Genomic DNA, 19,307 nt, shown 5'->3' with positions numbered 1-19,307 from the left:
GTCAAGCGACTACTAAAGTGTTTTTGATGCTTCCTGGCCCCCCTGCCCATGCCCAACTGGAAAAAGCAATACAAAGCAACAGTGGACATGGAAAGAATGGATATTGACTGAAAAAACTATTGCATTCTGTGTTTTTTATAATGTTTTTGTCATCTTCTTGTCACTTTCACTAAAAATTTCATTCCAACTTTTGAGAACTTCCTGCAAATTATTTGTCACTTCCTGTAGAATATACGTCCATTTCCTGTAGAATATGTGTCCACTTCCTGTAGAATATGCGCCCATTTCCTGTAGAATAACTACCTGACAACTGCGTGGGGTACGGTGCACCGGCACCAGAGGAGGTCGGACATCACTTGAACTTTCACTAATTATTTATGACCTTTTAATGACATTCCAGGCCAAATTGCTTTTGGTTTTTGCTGACTCAGCAGTAGAACATTACTGGATCTAGCTAGTATGGGTTTATGTGCTGATAGGGTTAGGTCCAGTAACCATCATAATGATGGTTACTGGACCTAAGACATAGACACCAAACACAACTAGCTGTCAACAGATTCAGCGACAGAAACTGTGCAGAATTTTGTCTCATAAATTAGTCGCCCTCTATAACATAGACTCGTGATTAGGCCGCCCAACTTTTAGAGGGCGGCTAAAATAGAGACTAGCAGGAAGTACAGTAGTTTTCTATAGACAAAATAAAAGGTGGATGGTACAGAAATTACAAAGTTTCAGTTTATTGGTGGAGGTGGGCCTCCGAGATCACCAGGTCGATAGCCCCAGATCTAAAGGGGTGTCCACTTGACGATCTGGACCCTCTAATGGCTTGGATAGATGAGCGAAGGAGGGAAAAGATTAGTCTGCAACGGAGCCAGCATAGCGTGCTGCTATACGATTGGTCCCATTTCGATGATAACATAGAGGGGAGCCTCTTGTAGAAGGTAGTTGCTTCACGAGCTAGGCCTCCTGTTGCAGAGAGGACTAGTGGGGAAAAGGATGCCTGTTCAATGTCTATAATTCTTTGTTCATAGGCCCTTTTCTTTATTTGCTCATGCTTGCGTTGGATGCAGCGTGTGGGTTAAATACCCTTACATCAAAATAGGTTCTTTCAAAGGAGCCACCCCATACTCCATTGGCTGCAATGTCTAGGCGTGCACCCGGTTGTATATTGGCACTTGCTCCTGCTAGGTTCTCCCCCGTAACCAGTAACAGTTCAGGTTCGGTGCACACGTTGTTGCAGAGAAGTAGTTGGGTGGAGTCCAACCAACTACGCAGTTGGTTGGACTCCGCCCAACTAGCAGAGAAGTACAGTAGTACATCTAACTGCCACCCTAATGACGGAAGTCTGCAATGATGTATGTGTGGAACCGGATCTCCAACCACTCTCCTCGGAGACCATGGCAAGACGCACCGTACCACCGATAACGCCCGACTCGACATCGCGGCAAACGGCTTCTGGGGAGGAAGACTGGAGAGAACCTTTGTAGATGTCAGAGTGTTTAACCCCCACGCACCATCGAACAGGAACACGAGCCTGGAGCAGTGCTTCAGAAAACACGAACTTGAGAAGAAAAGAGCCTATGAGCAAAGAGTCAGGGAGGTGGAACATGCGTCCTTCACCCCCTTAGTGCTCTCCGCAAGTGGAGGACTAGGAAAAGAAGCAACAACGTTCTATAAAAGATTGGCTTCCCTCCTAGCTGAGAAATGGGACCAACCATACCACCAGGTCATAAACTGGCTAAGATGCTCCCTATCGTATAGTCTGCTGAGATCTGCTATACAATGTGTTCGAGGCTCCCGGTCCTCCCGTGGTCGTGCCATAAAGACAATCCCACCAATGGATTTGGTGTCGGCCGAGGCACACTTATGCCAAATGGACTAACAAGTATATTTTTCCTTATTGTATAATTATTTTTTGTTTTTGTCGTACTCTTTATTATTTTGCTTTGCCAGTACAGTACACAACCAAAAAGTCCTGATCTGTTCTGTGTCCGTGTACAAGTCCGTACAGCAATTGAACTTGTACATTTCATCTGGGCAATGACGTGTTACACAAAGTGATAGCACAGATATGTGCGGAAGCTGTACAGTTGTGATTCAGCATTGTACATAATCTGGTACATATATGTAAATATAAGCTAGAGCTAGTAGCTCGGTTGTATATCATTGTATTTACAGTAATTATGATAATTATAAATATAGATCATGCAGTTGGCAGAGATAATTATGTATTGACAAGTGCATGCATGAAAAGGATGGTTAAAATAGCTAGAGGACAACTTATAAAAATTACTATGATAATGCTAAGTTGCTCTCGTTCTTGTTTGATTGTAAAAGGCTGCGTAGTAATGTTAAGTTAACAACGGACAGTCTTGCTCATTGTATATGGTGAAACCCAACTCGAGCTCCCAGGTCGAATTGTCCAGTGTAACATATGTACATGTCAGGAACATGTGTTTACGTGTTCAGTCCGAAGGGTCAAAAGCCTCTCATTTTGGTGAGGGGGAAGGGGGAAGATTCTTCTTCCATTATGGCACAGACCACTATATACCGTCAATTAAGCAATTAGAATGAACAACAGGAGTCCTGCATACACAACCTGAAATATATTGTCAATGGTACATTGTATAATATTATATTCAAAATTGATATTGAACACTTACATTCAAGCAAGAAGTAATTCGCCGATTGAAAACATCCAAGACTATGATGAATGTATATCGTATTCTCTTGGACTTCACACCATTCTGATTGGTGCCATTGAAAGACAATTAAGGCAATATCTGGCAATATCTCTCAACTTGTTGGTTGAGCCTTGTTTTTAGATAGCATGCAAACAAACATAATTATAGCTTAATCCATGCATGTACAATACCTTTCTCAGTGCTGCTCCAGACTGATATAGCCTTGCCAAGATGTGTGATGAGACACCAGGCCATTCCATGCTGGTTGTAGAGATTAGTCAACCCAGCAACACACCTAAATAAGTATAACGTAGGTAAACCAACAGCATAAATTATAATACTCACTGTTGAAAATCTCACTCTGGTAATAGCCACTTGAATAGACAAATCTCAATGCTTCTAATGTTGAAAACGAAGCAGTAATATCACCACTTAGGGCTCGTCTATTTGAAAAACTTTCTTCTCCCTCATCAATATAAATTAAAGGCTTCACACCTGCAACACAAGACGAAGGAAGTGTTACATATCATATATACGTACACAGTTTAAACATTAACCTTTCAGTGTTAATTGAAAGCAGCAGTGGGACCGAAGAGACAGCAAGGTCTTCCACAAGGTTGAGCAGCGGGTGCACTTCCATTTTTTTTAATGTGTGGGTTGCATTCCTTACCAGGTCTAAGAACCCCTTACATACTTGTCTGCTTTCCAAAATGAAACACACTATGCAACTCTGAACACCTAGATACACACGCAGGGGTAGAGTTTGAAATGTAAAATGTAAAATGTACACGTACACACGTCTAAACGTATACGTACATGTAGTGCACTCACTTTTGAAAGTGCGAGCCATTCATAGTTAGTCACATAAGGGGTCACAATAAAAGCAGCCATCTAATAATTGAAATAAATGTATAATCACAAAGTAACAGGGAAGTAGTGGATCATCAATTAACCCCTCGTCTGAATGTTGTCAAATAATGATGACTTTCAAGCCTAGAAATATATAATTATAATTTTGGTCATCAGTGCATACATAGTTATAGACTCACGCGTTTCCACTCTATAGATGACTGACGTCTATAGCTGTCTGGCATCTAGCTGTCTGGCCAGTTGTTCTACCTAATAAAAATAACCAAAGTATTAAACTCTGGTTATCTAACAAACCTTCATGTGAGTCTGCACCTTTCCACACTGTCAACAAGCGTTAATGCCTGCTTCTTAATAGCTACAGTAATAAACAATTTAAATCACAAGCTCTCATTTGCTCACATGCACAGATGTGTAGCAGAGCAGCTCCTTCCTCACTTGTGATACATAGCAGAACATCACATTGGTAATCACGAGTGAAGTACATATTGCACACACATCTTTAACACACATCTGATCCACTTGTATTACAAAATAGATTTCATACGGTTCTGTACTGTGCACACATCAGTATAATAAGTGCACCTCTCACAGATGCTAATCATAATTATACGTGGATTTTTGGTTGTGATAGACGCTACTGCTGAGTCAGCAAAAAAGAAAAGCAATTTGGCCTGGAATGTCATTAAAAGGTCATAATTAGTGAAAGTTCAAGTGATGTCCGACCTCCTCTGGACCCCATGCAGTTGGTTGGACTCCGCCCAACTAGGCTAGGCCGGCCTAGATACTATAGTAGCTAGCTAGCTGTGTTCTTTCTGATTTTCGCTGTTTGTGCTGCGTGCTCTTGATCTTGGCTCTGATCTGCATTTCTGGCGAATGCACGTACGTGAAGCTGTGAAACCTACAATCAAAATAAAACATCTTATAGACATTATTTGAATATGATTCTACAGGATCTAGGATGGAGCTGAAGATGTTATTTACACCTATACCAAGCCTTGCAATAGTCAGATTCTGGCAGGGGCTTGTGGAAATCATCCTTCGAACACTCTGTATCGTGAGTTGACCATTTTAGAATTTGAATTATCTAGCTGGTTTAAAATAGGTATACCGTCTTTCTACAGTGCCACTGTAATAGAAGCACCAAGTCCACAATAGGTAGCCAGCCTGAATAGGTACAACATAACCTCCAAAAAAGATAGCCCAATTCTAATGCATGATAATATAATATACATTAAAATGTGGTTGTAATAATCAGACATAAACACACGAACTACGAATGACTGAAGAGGCAGAGCTGCAAGATTTAAGGTGCTTTTGGTAGCTAAAATTCAAAAGCACCCTTGTGTAGTGCACTTAGTGGTTTTTGTAACTGCTGCTGCTGCTGTCATGCGTAGGATAGATGTAGCTTTATTGTTTTGTGATTATGTTCTAGGGGAGACTTTTAGTAGCTAAAAGCACCTTAAATCTTGTGGCTCTGCCTCTTCGATTTGTGTGTCTGATTAATTAATTTATCAGACGCAACCACATTTTGGTGCATTTTTTTAGAATTGAACTATCATTTTTGGAGGTTTTGTTGTTCATAGGTAGACCTATTGTTGGGTGAAGAATCAGCTTGTTTCGCACATCCGGCAGCTGTCTGATTATACGTTCTATCAAACTGGAATTCTTGTTCTATTAATCTGTGTGCCATTGTGGAAGAAAGGCTGCAGTTTGGCCATCGCGTTACCGCCTGGGGGTAACGTAACCCCCCTACCTGACAATAGTATCTATAGATCTACATGTAAAAGAACAACAATGCAAAGCAGTTATTTTAATTGAATACACCACAGGTGCTGATTGTGTTGGCATTTATTGGTGGTATAGCTGCAGTGAGGGACCTAGGAGGGCCTGAAACACCTGTAGCCCCCATTGAAGCCCTACGGTACAGGACCAGATCACCAAGTGGGTGGATCCTTCTGGTCACTTTAATTGCACTAACACTAGAAGTTCTTATCCTCATTGTTCGATTTTTGGGTTTGCCAGCTGTCAACAAGTACTCCACAATCTTCATAGTCATTGTAAGTGGTACATGCTGTACTGTGCTTAATGTTCGTAGCAGTATACATAATGTTTATGCATTATTCCTCTGGCTTTCAGGATATGTGTATCAGTTTTGCAATAGCCGTTTGCTTCTTTGGCGGAGCATTACCGCTCGGTATACATGCCACCGAATGGGCTAAATGGAGGAGCAGGGGTACAGATATGGAGAATACCATATATGGCCTTTATGGAATTGTACCATCAGTTGGAGCTGAGGCAGTGAGTGTATTTGTGCACAAAATAATTATAATTTTCTTTAACCTCACCCTTAAAAATGAGGAGGGATAAATGTATAATTATTGCAAGCAAAATATTTTTGGGGCACCTGTTATCCAACAGCCAAATTAAGCTATTACCTAGGGATATGTATATAAGCTTTGTTAAGTTTGTGCACCGAGCAGCGTGCGGCAGTTCAAGATCAGATTTAACATTCAACCATAGATCAACTGACAGTATCAGTCTGCCCTAAGACCCCAAATGTTGTAAGACAGGAAGTGCTACAAGTTGCCTCATGAATATATTAATGAGAACAGTTTTTCTTTATTTTTGTTATAAATAAAGGTTTTTAGAGCTAGCTAAGTTGAAATATGTAACAAGAATACAGTTTAACATATGGATAACACTTTGAATTGAGAAAATGGGTCCAAATAGCATAAAGTTGTGTAAAATGATTACGGGAAGTTCGAGAGTTTGAGCAAGCTGTTCACCATCAACGTAGCAAGCTAAAAATTGGTTGAACGATTAACAAGGATCTAAATAACAACATATTCAAGGTAATTGCCATACAAATGAACGGTGTTGGCAGACCAGCTACACAAAGTTCGACATTAATACACAACTTGACAAGAGCATAGAACACATCATGAATGACTTTCAAGCCTTCTAGTTTGCTGCCAAAGCATGCACATTAATCAGATGTACTATTTGATACTTTGAGCAATCACTGATTCCTTTCACATCTGGAGATATGGAGCCATGAGTACCACCAACCACAGAGACTATTCAGAATGGGCCAACTTCGACAGTTTGCGCAAGCTGTTCACACTATCTCAATCTATTCCAAACTTGCAGAGTCAACACATTCCATATTGAACTGATACATATCCAAGTAACAAGTTCTAGCTCAGTAAATGGTCTGTGTTATGAGCTTTGGAAATCCAGAAAAAATCACCGTGAACTGTGCTTCACTACAGTGTTAATTGAGGTACATGACCACAAAAATGTTATTATCAGCCTGGCTTCACCGTGTGGTCAGAGAAAGTTTACACAACAAAAACCTTTCACTAGGTAAGTACAGTGCAGCATGCAACAAGAAAACAAGTCATATGAGTGAGCATAATACACATATAATTCTAGCCCGGTGTATTATATGAGCTAGCACTAATAAAATATAAGGGAATAATTATCCAGGCCATCCACCTCCACTAGCTCAGTTCATCTTTCAATTTTGCCCTGCATGTAAAGAAGAAAGAAAATTATGATGCCAGGACTGTAAAAATACAGCGACCTCTAATGAAGATCCACACTCAGAATCTGAAACTGACAGTGACAGACGATAATATTATGTCAACAAACCACAGTGGATGATGGTAGTGCTACAAACATAGATTACACAGATCTGGACAGCTTGATCTAGCTTATACAGCACATCATTATTCTCATACATACCTTGTGTTGTTGTTGTTTTCATTCATGCTGCAGTTGGCTACACATGACTGAGTCTTGTTGTAGTTTTATGACAATTTATTACATCATCATTATGAATATCATTAAAATATTTGAGGTTTACATTACGTAATGCTTCCTGTCTTGTCTTAGAAATACTGGAATGTTGGGGGTCTTAGGGCAGACTGTATGCACAAAACATAGACGGTAAATACTAAGACAACAAAGACAGTGGAGCAGAGGCTCCCATACACAAAGGGCGCCGCTAGGAGCAGGCCGCCGGGCTAGAGCACAAAGCAATAAGATAGACCTATACAAAAGAAGTGTTAACTAGTAATGAGAACTCATGCGCATGTACAATTAAACAGTAAACATTACAACACAGGAAACATTAAGAACAGGAAATGACTAAAGTGAATAACTAACTAGCAAAGTCATTACAAGCTTCTAGCTTCTATTCCATGCAGTCAACTCACAATCTTTCACAATCACGCAATTTTCAAACTCTCTTATTGATAATGCACAATAGTAATATACACGTTCCACAGCAAGCCATTAAAAATACCAGTTTTGTGAACATCAAACATAATACTAATGTGAGTGTTTAATGGATTTGCAGCCTTCTAAATGTGGAATGTGGATACACAATTATATAGTAACACCATCAAACTGATACTCGGTTGATTACACAGGCATTCTCATTCTTGGCATCGTTCGGCTTTACTGCCCTTGGAATCTGGATGACAGTATTCTTGATCCTGAAGTGGAACAAAAACCTGGACCAGTACATTGTAAACCCCAGGACGATCGAGATTAAGAAGGTAACAGATCTAGAGGCTGATGTACAGCCTGTTACAGAGTTAAAGGGAGGACAACTGGAGTTCACTGAGGAAAATACTGGCTGACATGTGAACACATTTTTTTTAATGCCCCACGACTATATATTAATTTTTAAGATTTTTAATTGTATAATAGATAAACAGCTGGTGGTTACCTTTGAGTGCCACTGGCTGTTTATGCTTAGCCTCTATAATTATATATACATGTACATGTTCATATTAAGGCGAATTTTCAAACTTAGTCATGAGCATGGAGAGCATAATGATGAGAGCATAGAACATGCCAAAACTCTGACAAGATATGATGTGTATCAGGATGAAAACTAAATAGAGGATGCTGCATAAATATGTACCAAAGATCAGACCACTGTTGATAAACTGCCACCTGCATGCAAGGAAGAGGAAAAAACCAGAATAAAATTAATAACACAATTTGTCCTCCGGCATTGGTAACAGATAGAAAGACTTAAACACACTACAATCAATGAAAAAACGCTTTTAAGCACAGTGCATGCTACTATTACCTTCTGCTTCTGCTAGTTCTTGTTGGGAGGTTCTAGTGGTCTCAATACCTTCTGAAGCTGAGAATTGAATGCTCTCTTCAACTTCAGATTGTGATATGTCACCTTGACTAGTGCTGCCGTTACTCGAGTCTAGGGACAATGCTGAACTGTCAGGATCTACTGAGGAGTCTAGGCCATGTGACGATGACCTTAATCTACTGAGAGTGGCAGATGCACTATCTTCAGGTTCTGAGATTGTGGACCATTGTCCTGAATCAGTTCTTGCTGGGCGTCTCTCTGGGTGACTGCCTGATCTTAGCCTAATAGGTTCTGTTCTTTGACTGATAGAAGATTGGGTGATGTTTTCCACTGCAAGGGCTACTATGTTATCATGAAGTTGCTCACTGGAGAGGCTTAGACTAGTAGCACTCTCGTCTGTTCTCTCCAGTTCTGAGGTAGTGTCCATTCCTTCAGTTTCACAGAAGTCGAGTGCTTGAGACTGTCTCTGGTTAGTGGATTCATCAGATATCTGTAGAGGAAGTATTGTATGAACAATATTATTCACCAGGCTATAGTGCTTGGTAAGTTGGTATTGACCATTAACGAACCACTTTCTCTTTTCTTTTTGACAGATCCTCCTTATCCCTAAGTTGCTGATATTCCAACTGAGCCTTGTGTCTTTCCTGTGTGCTCCACACTCTAACCGTACCATCATCACTGCCAGATGCTAACAGCTCATAGTTGACGGGGTTCCAAGAGACACAGTTGACTGATCTAGAGTGACCCTTCAACACAGCCACTGGGGTCTCTCTTCGTGTTTGCCATATGTACACGTTGTGGTCTGGAGAAGCGTACATACTCAGCACATTGTAATCTACCAGTCATACAATATAACTTTAGTCAAGATATAGACTGTATACTACCAAGGGCTTATAAAGAGAAGAGGGCATGCAACTCAGAGTATTCTCAGACTAAATCAAACTCCATTTTAGACTATACATCTATTGATGTACAAATGAGTGTTACAAGTTGCGCTGTGTTAATGCCTCTCGGCATGTTTTGCTTTCGCTCAAAAAGTATTATAAACATTGGCGTAAGCAGAGGGGGGCTCACGGGGCTAGAGCCCCCCCCCCCCCTTTTGTGCTCCATCAACTCCAACTTAGCTAGCCTCGATCCCAGGCTGCACTTCACTTAGGGAAGTGGGCCTGGTATCGACTGCTTGCGCATGCGCTAATATCCCCCCGGTATCTGGGGGCTTTGGATAACATCGTATATATGCTCAGTAAAACTATGACTTCACAACGAACGGAAGTGGATTGAAGGAAGTAGATAGAAAGTTCGATTGAAGGTTTCTAGCCCGTCGGACAGCATTCTCTGATAGCTACCCTTAGCCTGCTATGTTAACAAAAGACTCACAGGCTGCAACAGTGTGGATGACGATCGTATGAATGGAGTGAAAGCTGACAAGACCCTATATGGACAGGCCACGCCTATTTAACACTAACTTTGGTGAAAGTCTACTATACTACTGCTACTGATTCTATCAGAAGAAATAGCTGTACAACAAACCTACACAGCTCTGTCTCTAGACTAGCTATATAGCTCTGTGTATGACTTTTAGGATATTTCCTCTGATGAATCCAGTATTATAGGAAATTTTACGGGAAAAAATATCCAATAATTTTGCGCATGCGCAAGCAGGCCTTCTTTTCTATGAAGGCCGGTGAAGGAGGCTACAACTTAGCTTGAATCACTGTGATCTGTCGATCTATTCTGCAGTACTGCATGCATAGTTACTAGAATGATGCCATGTAATTGAAATGTGGGCAGGGCCATCTGATGCACATGCTTACTGCTGAGGAAAAGTGATGACCTTTTTGTTTTAGTCTATGAAATTCAGTGCCTATGCTCAACTAATTTGAGCCCTGCCCTTCCCAAAATCCTGGCTACGCCACTGTTATAGAAGATGTAGTTAAATGTTTGCATTTGCAATTGTTGGCAAGAAACAAATACATATGTACATGTACATGTAACGTCTTAAATGACCTGTAGCCAAACGGTGGGAGCAAATCTTTGTCAAAGGCATAGTAGTCTGTAAGAATAGTAAAAGAGAATTTAAGGAAAGAAAATACAAGCAGTCTGCAAAAAATGAGAAGACGTGTGTATATACATAATTATCTATACTGTACATGGTAGCATTGTAGTGTTTTGTGGCTTGTGGCTTACATACTAGGGCCTCATGAAAGGAGATGCCAGGATCTGGGGTTGAAAATAGATTATCTGACACGTGGGGGCTGAGTGGGTATGCGCAGTGGATCTACAGGAGTAAGGGGTGTGTCTACAAGAGGTTAAGTTCACACAAATGGCTACTAAACACAGGAATAGCTAGCTGCTTTAATAGCTCTTTTCTCACTGTTGTAGCTCCAAATAGCTATCACTTACATTTCATTGCATTTCCTTTCAATGTGAATGTTTTTATCAAAAAGGGTGGGATCAAAAAGTTCACAATGGCTACTACATTGTACTTTTTTGCAGCTACTTTCTAGCTACTAAAATAGCTAGCGCTCTAGTGCGAGGCCAACGAATGTATTTTGCTATTCAAAACAGCTTAAAAATAAGTGAAAATATGTGTGAAAAATTGGTTAAATACCTTAGAGCGAGTTATGGCCAAAATTTAAACCACGAAATAATTTTATGCACTGTAGGTCTACGTACGTCACAATTCATTTCGTACGAAAATTTGCACCAATGAAATTACATGCTATACGGTACTGTAACCACTGGCCAATCCTAGTTAGGCTTACAGTAATTAAGGGGGGGGGGGGGGGGGGGGGTTTGTACACACATATGCATACATGTATTTGTACCTTCACTTCCACTTGCAAGGAATGAATTGTTGATGCCACCGTAACTAGAGTGTATGGTGTAGAGACTCTGTGAGACACCTTGATACCGCCTCAGTAAAACCCGATCCTTCAAGTCCCAAACATGTACACTCTGAGAATGAAACAATTCAAAATCTTCCACTGGTTGCTATAACGTAATTTATTTTTTGTGGTTTCAAAGTAGTTGTCAGTAAATTAGTTCAGATGGCTGCACTTACAGTATACCTAATTATAAATTTCTCAGAACGCTTTATTTATATTTAGGGAGCATCGGCACCCTAACTAAGGGTGGTTACTCAACTATGTGTATGGGGCCTTTATTGGCTTCTAATAACTACAACCACTCAAAAGAACACATAGCTACTTGAGATACATAGGCCACGTTTTCATTAATGTAACGTACTGTACCTGAGTAGCAATGTTAATTAGGGCATTGCGTCCATTATCTGATAGGACGAATGACATGATTGGATGAGACTCTTGAACTCTGCAGAAGAAGAGTAAATGTGAGAATGACTTTGGATGATAGCGCATCTACTATATTTACTCTAGTATGCATACCAAGTTACATGCATACCAAGTTACAGTTATATATGTAACTGTACAGGCATAATTATAGATAGACCTCGTGTAATGGTAGTACATAGATACAATAATTATGTTCTTTTTGAACAATACATACGTCATACAGGCACATAAAACAAAATCTTGGGCGTAGGTATACATGTACATCAATTACAGCAGTATTCTGCACTCACAGAGTACTTGATGTTTTATCGGCAAAGTTGTACTGTCTGATTCTACAATGGGTGTCTGCAGCATATATGAGGTCAAAGGTTGGGTGAGTGGCTAGAGCTTTAACTCGTACTCCTTCCCAGCTACCAGTTACCAAGCCACTCATTGACTGCATGAGATCAAGGGAAAAGATCAGTTGACAAACTAGCCTACATTGAAAACATTCATATTGACAAAATATACACATGTACCAACCTACTCTACCGATTCTATAAATTCTTTCGGATTTTACTTCGTACCAACATTTACATGTCACACTTTAGTATGAGAGAGTGAACAATGCTATTTTTGCAAATTTAGTGCTACAAAGTCAATAATTTTTGGCTGTTAGTACTGAAACATCTACTGCCGTATATCTTCCAATTTATCAGACAGCAAAAACTAATTATTTTGAAAATTGTCCGGAATAATTAGAACAAGCAAGCAGCTGCATGCGATTAATAGAACAGTGTATGAATAGTTGCACTAGCTATCTAAAACTAACTACTCAAAGCTATCTAACTGCAGCACTCTAAGTCTTACTTGCCGTCTACTGAACGTAACTCAACTTTTCAAGGTATTGTCCGGATATTTAGAACACGTGTAATATTAAAGCACTGGAGTGTCCATTGTATTAGAACAACGAAAATTTCCCAAAAGAGTGTCCGGGGTAATTAGAAGTGTCCGATAAATTAGAATATATACAGTAATTGCTGGTACCTCAGACTCTTCTGCTATTTGGCAAAATCTTGGACTAGGCACTTACACATTGATAAAATTGTCCTTTATTCCCACCGACATAGAACCTGTGTCCATCACTAGACCATGCGCCACAAGTGAGACTATCCTCAGCGGAGTTTTGAATGTGACACTTCACCTCACCAGTCTAGAGCATTAGGATAAAACACGACTGCATAAAAGACCACACAAAGTGCTGTTACAGGACAGTAACGATAACATATTGATAGACCAACAATGGCTGAAACTAGAGCGCTGAAGTGTCAAACTCTTGGCATGGACTTGGTTGTACAGCATATCTCTAAATGCGAGTAGTATAATACACATAAGGAAATAAGCGATTTAGCTACCATGCACTGTTTGAGTTACTTCGCATTAAATTCGAGTACAAAACTTGCAGTTATGTTTATAATCGAATGAGCGATAATAATCCAGTTTCTACGGTACTCTCTAGTTACTACATGTAACTCAGCAACTAACCTCAGTCAGAAACACCATGATTCCTGGGGTACCCTCTCTCCCACAAGAAAGCAGGAATTGGTCATTTGGGCTCCAGGCCATGTATGCTATACCCTCAGGTTGGCCTTTCAAAACATGCTCTTGACGTGGCTGAGCATCCTACATGTATATGTGTGTGTACATGTACTGTATATGAGTGAGTATGCCTATAAAGTTCGATACCATATATAGCAGGTATAAATTTTCGCGGAAATGCCTTTAGAAAGATTTTCACAGATTTAATTTTCGTGGAATAGCATCCTTTTTGCAGCATGCATGCCTGCGATATTAAATTTGCGGTACATACTTAATCTGCGAAAACCACAAACATTTATCATATACGGTACATTGCATGCATGTACTCACAACAAAATTCCAAATGATGATTTGTCCGTCCTTGCATCCAGTAGCTAGTCGTTTCCCATCATTAGAGAACTTAAGGAACCAAACTTCATCAGAGTGGTCAGTAAATGTGTGCACCGTCTCACAAGGGAACTGGCATCTGCCCGTCAACAAAACCTCATTAGCAAGGATACATACATGCATAATTTATACTTAAAAGTCAATTATTCAACAGTCAAACACTTTAACAGTAACTTCTCTGTGACTCTCACTTGGAGCAAATGTGATTAGTGAGGAGAGAATAGTTGCCTGCGTTCTGGTCAAGATAGTGGAAGGGGCATCGCTCGACCTGCAGCTCCTGGGCTTGTTTCATTAGCACCTGGAGCCTTCTAGGAGGGAGCATCACTGAGGCAGGTAGGAAACCTGGGGCAAAGTGAGACGCTTACATGTACGTTTGTGGTAATAATATTATTTCACAAACGAAAGATGATTATATGGCTGCACAATAAACGTTTGATTACGTATGATAGATTAAAACATGCACAGTTCTAGAAAATCAGTTCTAGAACATCAGCTACATGTACATGTACATGTACTTATTAATTTGGCGACGCCTATAATTATACTTAGATTTGCCAAATCATCAAAATATGTATCCACACCAAAGTTACTAGAGCATTATAGTAATACGAATGTAACATTAACACTGATACAATATTGTGTTAACGCACTCAGCATTACCTTGAAACTTTTCAACTAGTATCTGCCTAGAGCCTCCATGCACACCAGGCCAGCTAGCAGCATTACGGAGGTCTTCCTTGTTGGAGTACATCATGTAGCTAGTTAGAGTTTGAATGTGTTTGTCTGAGTGGTGGAAGGGGAGAGGAGCTAACTCGTGTCTCAGGGTGGAAAGGGCCTCCAGCTCTTTCCCACTCTCTAACTGCTCCAGGTACTTTTCCTCAAGCAGAAGGAACTGCATTTTCTAAAGAGTAATAGTATCATGTCACTTTGACAGCCATATACACTGCATGTTGTGACTAATAGGGTAAACAGTAAGTAACATGAAATACACCTGTTTAAGAAAGGTACATATTGAGTAATTTAGGGAAACAGCTATGCATGGTTAGGTGATCATAGATAGGACATTACCTCAATGTTGGTGGGATTCTCTAGTAATGGACCAAGATCAATCAAGGACTTGATGGCCTGAAGAAGAAATCAGAATTTAGATTTAGACTCGAAATTAGTATAACGTGAACATGATGACGGACATGTAACTTAATGATATGTATGTATACATTATTATACACTGCATGTATACACCATTTCTGGGAGCTCTGAATACATGGACAGCTGTATTGCAGTACAGCTACATGTAGCAAAATCATTTTTGTATTCAACCACATGTATAATTATATCGAATGTAAACTACATGATTGTACATAATACATATACAAAATGTACATGACTGTACATGTACATATAAAGATACAGATGTACAGTGTGTACAATACATCAGGCTGAATTAAATTAAATCAAGGCGCACAATCCTAACCCAAACTCTTTACACTACATGTACATATTAAGAAGTAGCATGAATTAGCCAATACAAAATATTTAGGGGCAGGCAAAAACATCCCAACAAGAAATGTTTGTCAAGCATTAGTCCTTCGGCTTCAGAATGTGGCTAACCCGGCCACTAGTAATGGACTGTACACACCTTTTCCCAGTCTCCATTTAACACATGGGCACGAAAATTAGAGGCCTTGGGGTGCTCCAGAGGACATCCTGACTCACTCACTAGACTTTCCAGTGTCTTACTGCAGGGAGGAAGATGTTACTCCTACCAATCATCTTGGAAATACCACAACATAACTAGAGTACTAATTTAAAGTGCTAAAACCTCAGCATGGTTGCACGTATGCATGTCTACAATCAAGTATTTGAGCAATGAAGCCTAGCGACTAGTCTAGTTTCTTGATATGTTTGAACGTCATCCCAGCTAGAGCAAGGTTTTGGGAATTCACAGGTCTCTTCTGAGTAGAAGTGGGCGTGGGACAAGGCTATTGTCTGTCATGCACTAACAAAATGAAAATCCGCCGCGTAATTTTTTGGGTTTATCATAATTATGCATGGGACTAAATTCTTTAACACAACATTTGCCATAGAAGTACAACAAGTTATCTATCTATAAGCAGGACAATACACATCGGTTATCTCTGTGAGAATACTTCACTAGACAAAATTCAATTGGCTCGTCACACCAAGCTACACAGTACATTAGTCAATGGAGCTATCAACAAGGTGATAAAGTCAGGTGCTTGCCTCGAAATTTCGCCCACACATTAAGAAACTAAGTCTTTTCTGTCTGCATCTGAGGCCTGCCAGCTTTTGAAATACAATGAATACATCAATATATAAATGGTAATGCATGGTAAAGTAGTTAGGTATAAAGAAAAGTATATAAGTCAAGATTCTGCACCAGAAGGTTGTTCCTTGTCACTGTCAGATCTTCAACAGAGATTCAGAGAAGAGATAGCCCTTGTCTCTTATACTTGAAATGGAGTAATTACATATCTAGCTATATTCAGAGCTAACTGCTAAACACAAACTACTCACTGACAAAATTAATGCATCATTTCCTGGTGGGCGTATTCTCGAAGCAAATTAGCAGGACTAAGCCTATGCAGGAACTTTTACTCAAAAATGGGGGTGGGCGTAATCTCGGTAGAGTACGGTGTAATTATACATGTATATTAGTCTGGGGGCCAGACCTAATAGCTTGGGGGTAAAATCTAGAGAGCTAGAATTAGGTCTGGAGACTCTTGCAGCATTTCCGTGTGCTCTAGCGAAATGTGGCCAGAGCCAATGAAATGCATATCCTATGTCATGTGATTTTTAACCCAATGAAATGCGAGTATTACCTATGTGGAATTTGGATTGGCATTGCTACATCTACTCCTTCTTCATAACCTCCAATATCACAGTCTCCTCCCTAATTGACATTCCAAGAGCACATGGAAATGTAGCCTCCTTCACCGGCCTTCATAGGAAAGAAGGCCTGCTATCTACTGCTTGCGCATGCGCCAAATTATTGGATATTTTTTCCCGTAAATTTTCTATAATACTGGATTCGATCATCAGAGAAAATATCATACACAGAGCTATATAGCTAGCTAGCTAGCTAGAGACAGAGCTGTGTAGGTTTATTGTACTTCTATTTTCTTCTGATAGAATCAGTAGCAGTAGTATAGTAGAGTTTCACCAAAGATAGTGTTAAATGGGCGTGGCCTGTCCATATAGGCTCTTGTCAGCTTTCACTCCTTTCAGACGATCGTCATCCACACTGTTGCAGGCTGTGAGTCTTTTGTTAACATAGCAGGCTAAAGGTAGCTATCAGAGAATGCTATCCGATGGGCTAGAAACCTTCAATCGAACTTTCTATCTACTTCCTTCAATCCACTTCCGTTCGTTGTGATGTCATAGTTTTACTGAGAATATACGATGTTATCCAAAGCCTCCAGATACCGGGGGATATTAGCGCATGCGCAAGCAGTCGATACCAGGCCCACTTCCCTAAGTAAAGTGGGAAGTGCGGCCTGGGATCGAGGCTAATGGAAGTGCTGCAAGAGTCTCCAGACCTCTTTCTCTCTTCCCCCTCCCCCCTCTGAGAAAAGGTCTGGCCCCCAGACTAACATGTATATGTACGTGCACATGCAACCACATTGTACAACAATCAGACAATAAATCAATGCACATGTACCAGCTGCATTATCAAGCCTCCATAGGTTGTACACAGAGGAGGTGCAACACGAAACTCGTGACCTCTCTTTTATGCAATCTTTTTGACATTGGTTTTCAATGTAGTGTTTTCCCATAGTTATTCTGTGACTGAGGCTTTTTGAAGTCGAGGGTAGTATAGATTAGACCTAGATCAAACTGTTTCCGTTGCTGAACCCCAGTGAACACTTATTCAGTTATGAGATAATTATGCTTGCTACAAGAGGTGAGAGCACTGCACCCTTTATAAATATCTTACGAATTTAACCAGGACCTCAGTCCTCAGCTAGAGAAACACTATAGAGACCTTGAGCAACATATAGAGCTAGCTAAACAGTCTGATACAAACTTTCTACAAGCCTAGAGTTTGTTGTGGCAAGGTCACAGTAAAGTGCCAGCTAAGCAAACGTCATCACAATGGAATTCAATTTTGTACCTCCTCTGGGTTGTACACACGCACTATTACAAAAGTGCTACAACTTAAATGGTAAAGCTATGTGAGAGTACATGCATATTAATAACACAAAGGACTGTTTTTTGAGCCAATTTGAAACTTAAACATGGTCAGTCACTATCTGTCTGTGTGACCTCTACTGTGCCATGACTGTACATGAACAACACACGAGACAAGGAACGTGCGCACAGCCATAAATAGTTGATGACAAGCATTACATGTACGTATTAGTAAGATGGTATTGTACACCGTATGCTGTAATAGACTCACTGATATCCCATTTCTCTCAAATGCTGTCCCATTAGTCTCACAGTATCTGTCTCCATTCTATTTAATTGCCGCGTTTGTTTTTTTACAGCGATTAGGGAAGACTTTTCCTTGTCCAAAACCTCATCATCATCAATATGAGTGCCATTGGATATGGGAATTTTGGCCTTGCTCACTTTTATGTCAACAGGAACACCGTTAGATTGCATCCTAAGGATCCCTTCAGGGGTTGAAGATGAAGATGATTCCCCTAGGGAAACTGAGAATCGTGCTCTTTTGGTGGGTGGGGGAGTTAACCCTCCTTCAGTTTCACTATATTCGTCGGAAGATGCCAGTGCGTATACGTGTCTCTATTCAAAGAAGCGGAGCCTCTCTCTGTTTGAGGGAATGCTCTGCCTCCTCTACGAATGAGTACAGAAAACAGAAGAGTAGTCCAGAGCACACTCTTGTCAATATACTAAATATGCAATGGTGGTGGAGCCGGAGAGGTACGTACGAATCAAATAAATATGTAAGCTACTATGTACGTACGTACGTATGTACTGCTATCGACAGAAAGTCTTTGTAGTTCTTCAACACCACACATAGAACAAATTTAACTCTTCTTAGATCCTACAAAGAAAAGCATAGACAGTATAGACAATCACATGATATGATATGAACTGACACATATATTTAACACTATCTATCTTTATGTACATATTTTGGATATCCATTATTTCTTACATTTACAAAAGTAATTCTTTTGTGTTTTTAGCCAGTAAACTCTCAGCAACTTTCAGGTCAGTCACGACTTAATAGCTAGCTAGAAAAGTACAGTGAGTATCCACATTCCGTCTGATTAGTGATCTTGGTAAACACAATCTCTGCACAATAATAACAGAGAACCGACAGCAACTTTGACGTCATTGACCACAGAAGTCAAATCT

The 19,307-nt window shown here is 40.2% G+C and overlaps 2 protein-coding genes and 1 long non-coding RNA gene across 15 annotated transcripts; 1 reads left to right on the top strand and 2 right to left on the bottom strand.

Annotated features, from left to right (window-relative positions):
* Positions 1-2,254: 2,254 nt before the first annotated feature.
* Positions 2,255-4,189, bottom strand: LOC135349035 (uncharacterized). 12 transcript variants are annotated; one of them, XR_010398849.1, is made up of 8 exons: positions 3,849-4,189; positions 3,734-3,803; positions 3,516-3,677; positions 3,242-3,422; positions 3,030-3,179; positions 2,876-2,979; positions 2,664-2,747; positions 2,255-2,599 (listed from the first exon to the last, which is right to left on the bottom strand). It is a non-coding gene; the product is annotated as an uncharacterized LOC135349035 (long non-coding RNA). The 12 variants fall into 12 exon arrangements; XR_010398850.1 differs by having other exon boundaries at positions 3,516-3,575; XR_010398852.1 differs by having other exon boundaries at positions 3,867-4,189.
* Positions 4,190-4,273: 84 nt separating this feature from the next.
* Positions 4,274-8,378, top strand: LOC135349032 (uncharacterized). Of its 2 annotated transcripts, none has more exons than XR_010398846.1 (5): positions 4,274-4,433; positions 4,505-4,608; positions 5,384-5,611; positions 5,691-5,852; positions 6,075-6,262. XR_010398846.1 is itself a non-coding variant. In XM_064547483.1 (5 exons), exons 2-5 carry the CDS (start codon positions 4,513-4,515, stop codon positions 8,201-8,203), a joined length of 699 nt encoding a protein of 232 aa, XP_064403553.1. In that variant the 5' UTR covers positions 4,274-4,433; positions 4,505-4,512; the 3' UTR covers positions 8,204-8,378. The 2 variants fall into 2 exon arrangements, 1 of the variants encoding a protein (XP_064403553.1); XM_064547483.1 differs by lacking the exon at positions 6,075-6,262 and adding an exon at positions 7,991-8,378.
* LOC135349012 (WD repeat-containing protein 26-like) lies at positions 8,362-19,283 on the bottom strand. Its single transcript, XM_064547455.1, has 16 exons — positions 19,105-19,283; positions 18,914-18,990; positions 18,382-18,835; positions 15,598-15,697; positions 15,027-15,083; positions 14,619-14,859; positions 14,150-14,300; positions 13,902-14,037; positions 13,518-13,655; positions 13,066-13,185; positions 12,284-12,429; positions 11,934-12,012; positions 11,508-11,637; positions 9,249-9,481; positions 8,662-9,169; positions 8,362-8,522 (listed from the first exon to the last, which is right to left on the bottom strand). Exons 3-16 carry the CDS (start codon positions 18,585-18,587, stop codon positions 8,497-8,499), a joined length of 2,271 nt encoding a protein of 756 aa, XP_064403525.1. The 5' UTR covers positions 18,588-18,835; positions 18,914-18,990; positions 19,105-19,283; the 3' UTR covers positions 8,362-8,496.
* Positions 19,284-19,307: the final 24 nt, after the last annotated feature.

Source organism: Halichondria panicea, chromosome 15 (assembly GCF_963675165.1).
Source record: "Halichondria panicea chromosome 15, odHalPani1.1, whole genome shotgun sequence".
Taxonomy (NCBI): domain Eukaryota; kingdom Metazoa; phylum Porifera; class Demospongiae; order Suberitida; family Halichondriidae; genus Halichondria; species Halichondria panicea.
Note: the sequence above shows the minus strand (reverse complement) of the source record. Positions and strands in the feature narration are given on the sequence as shown.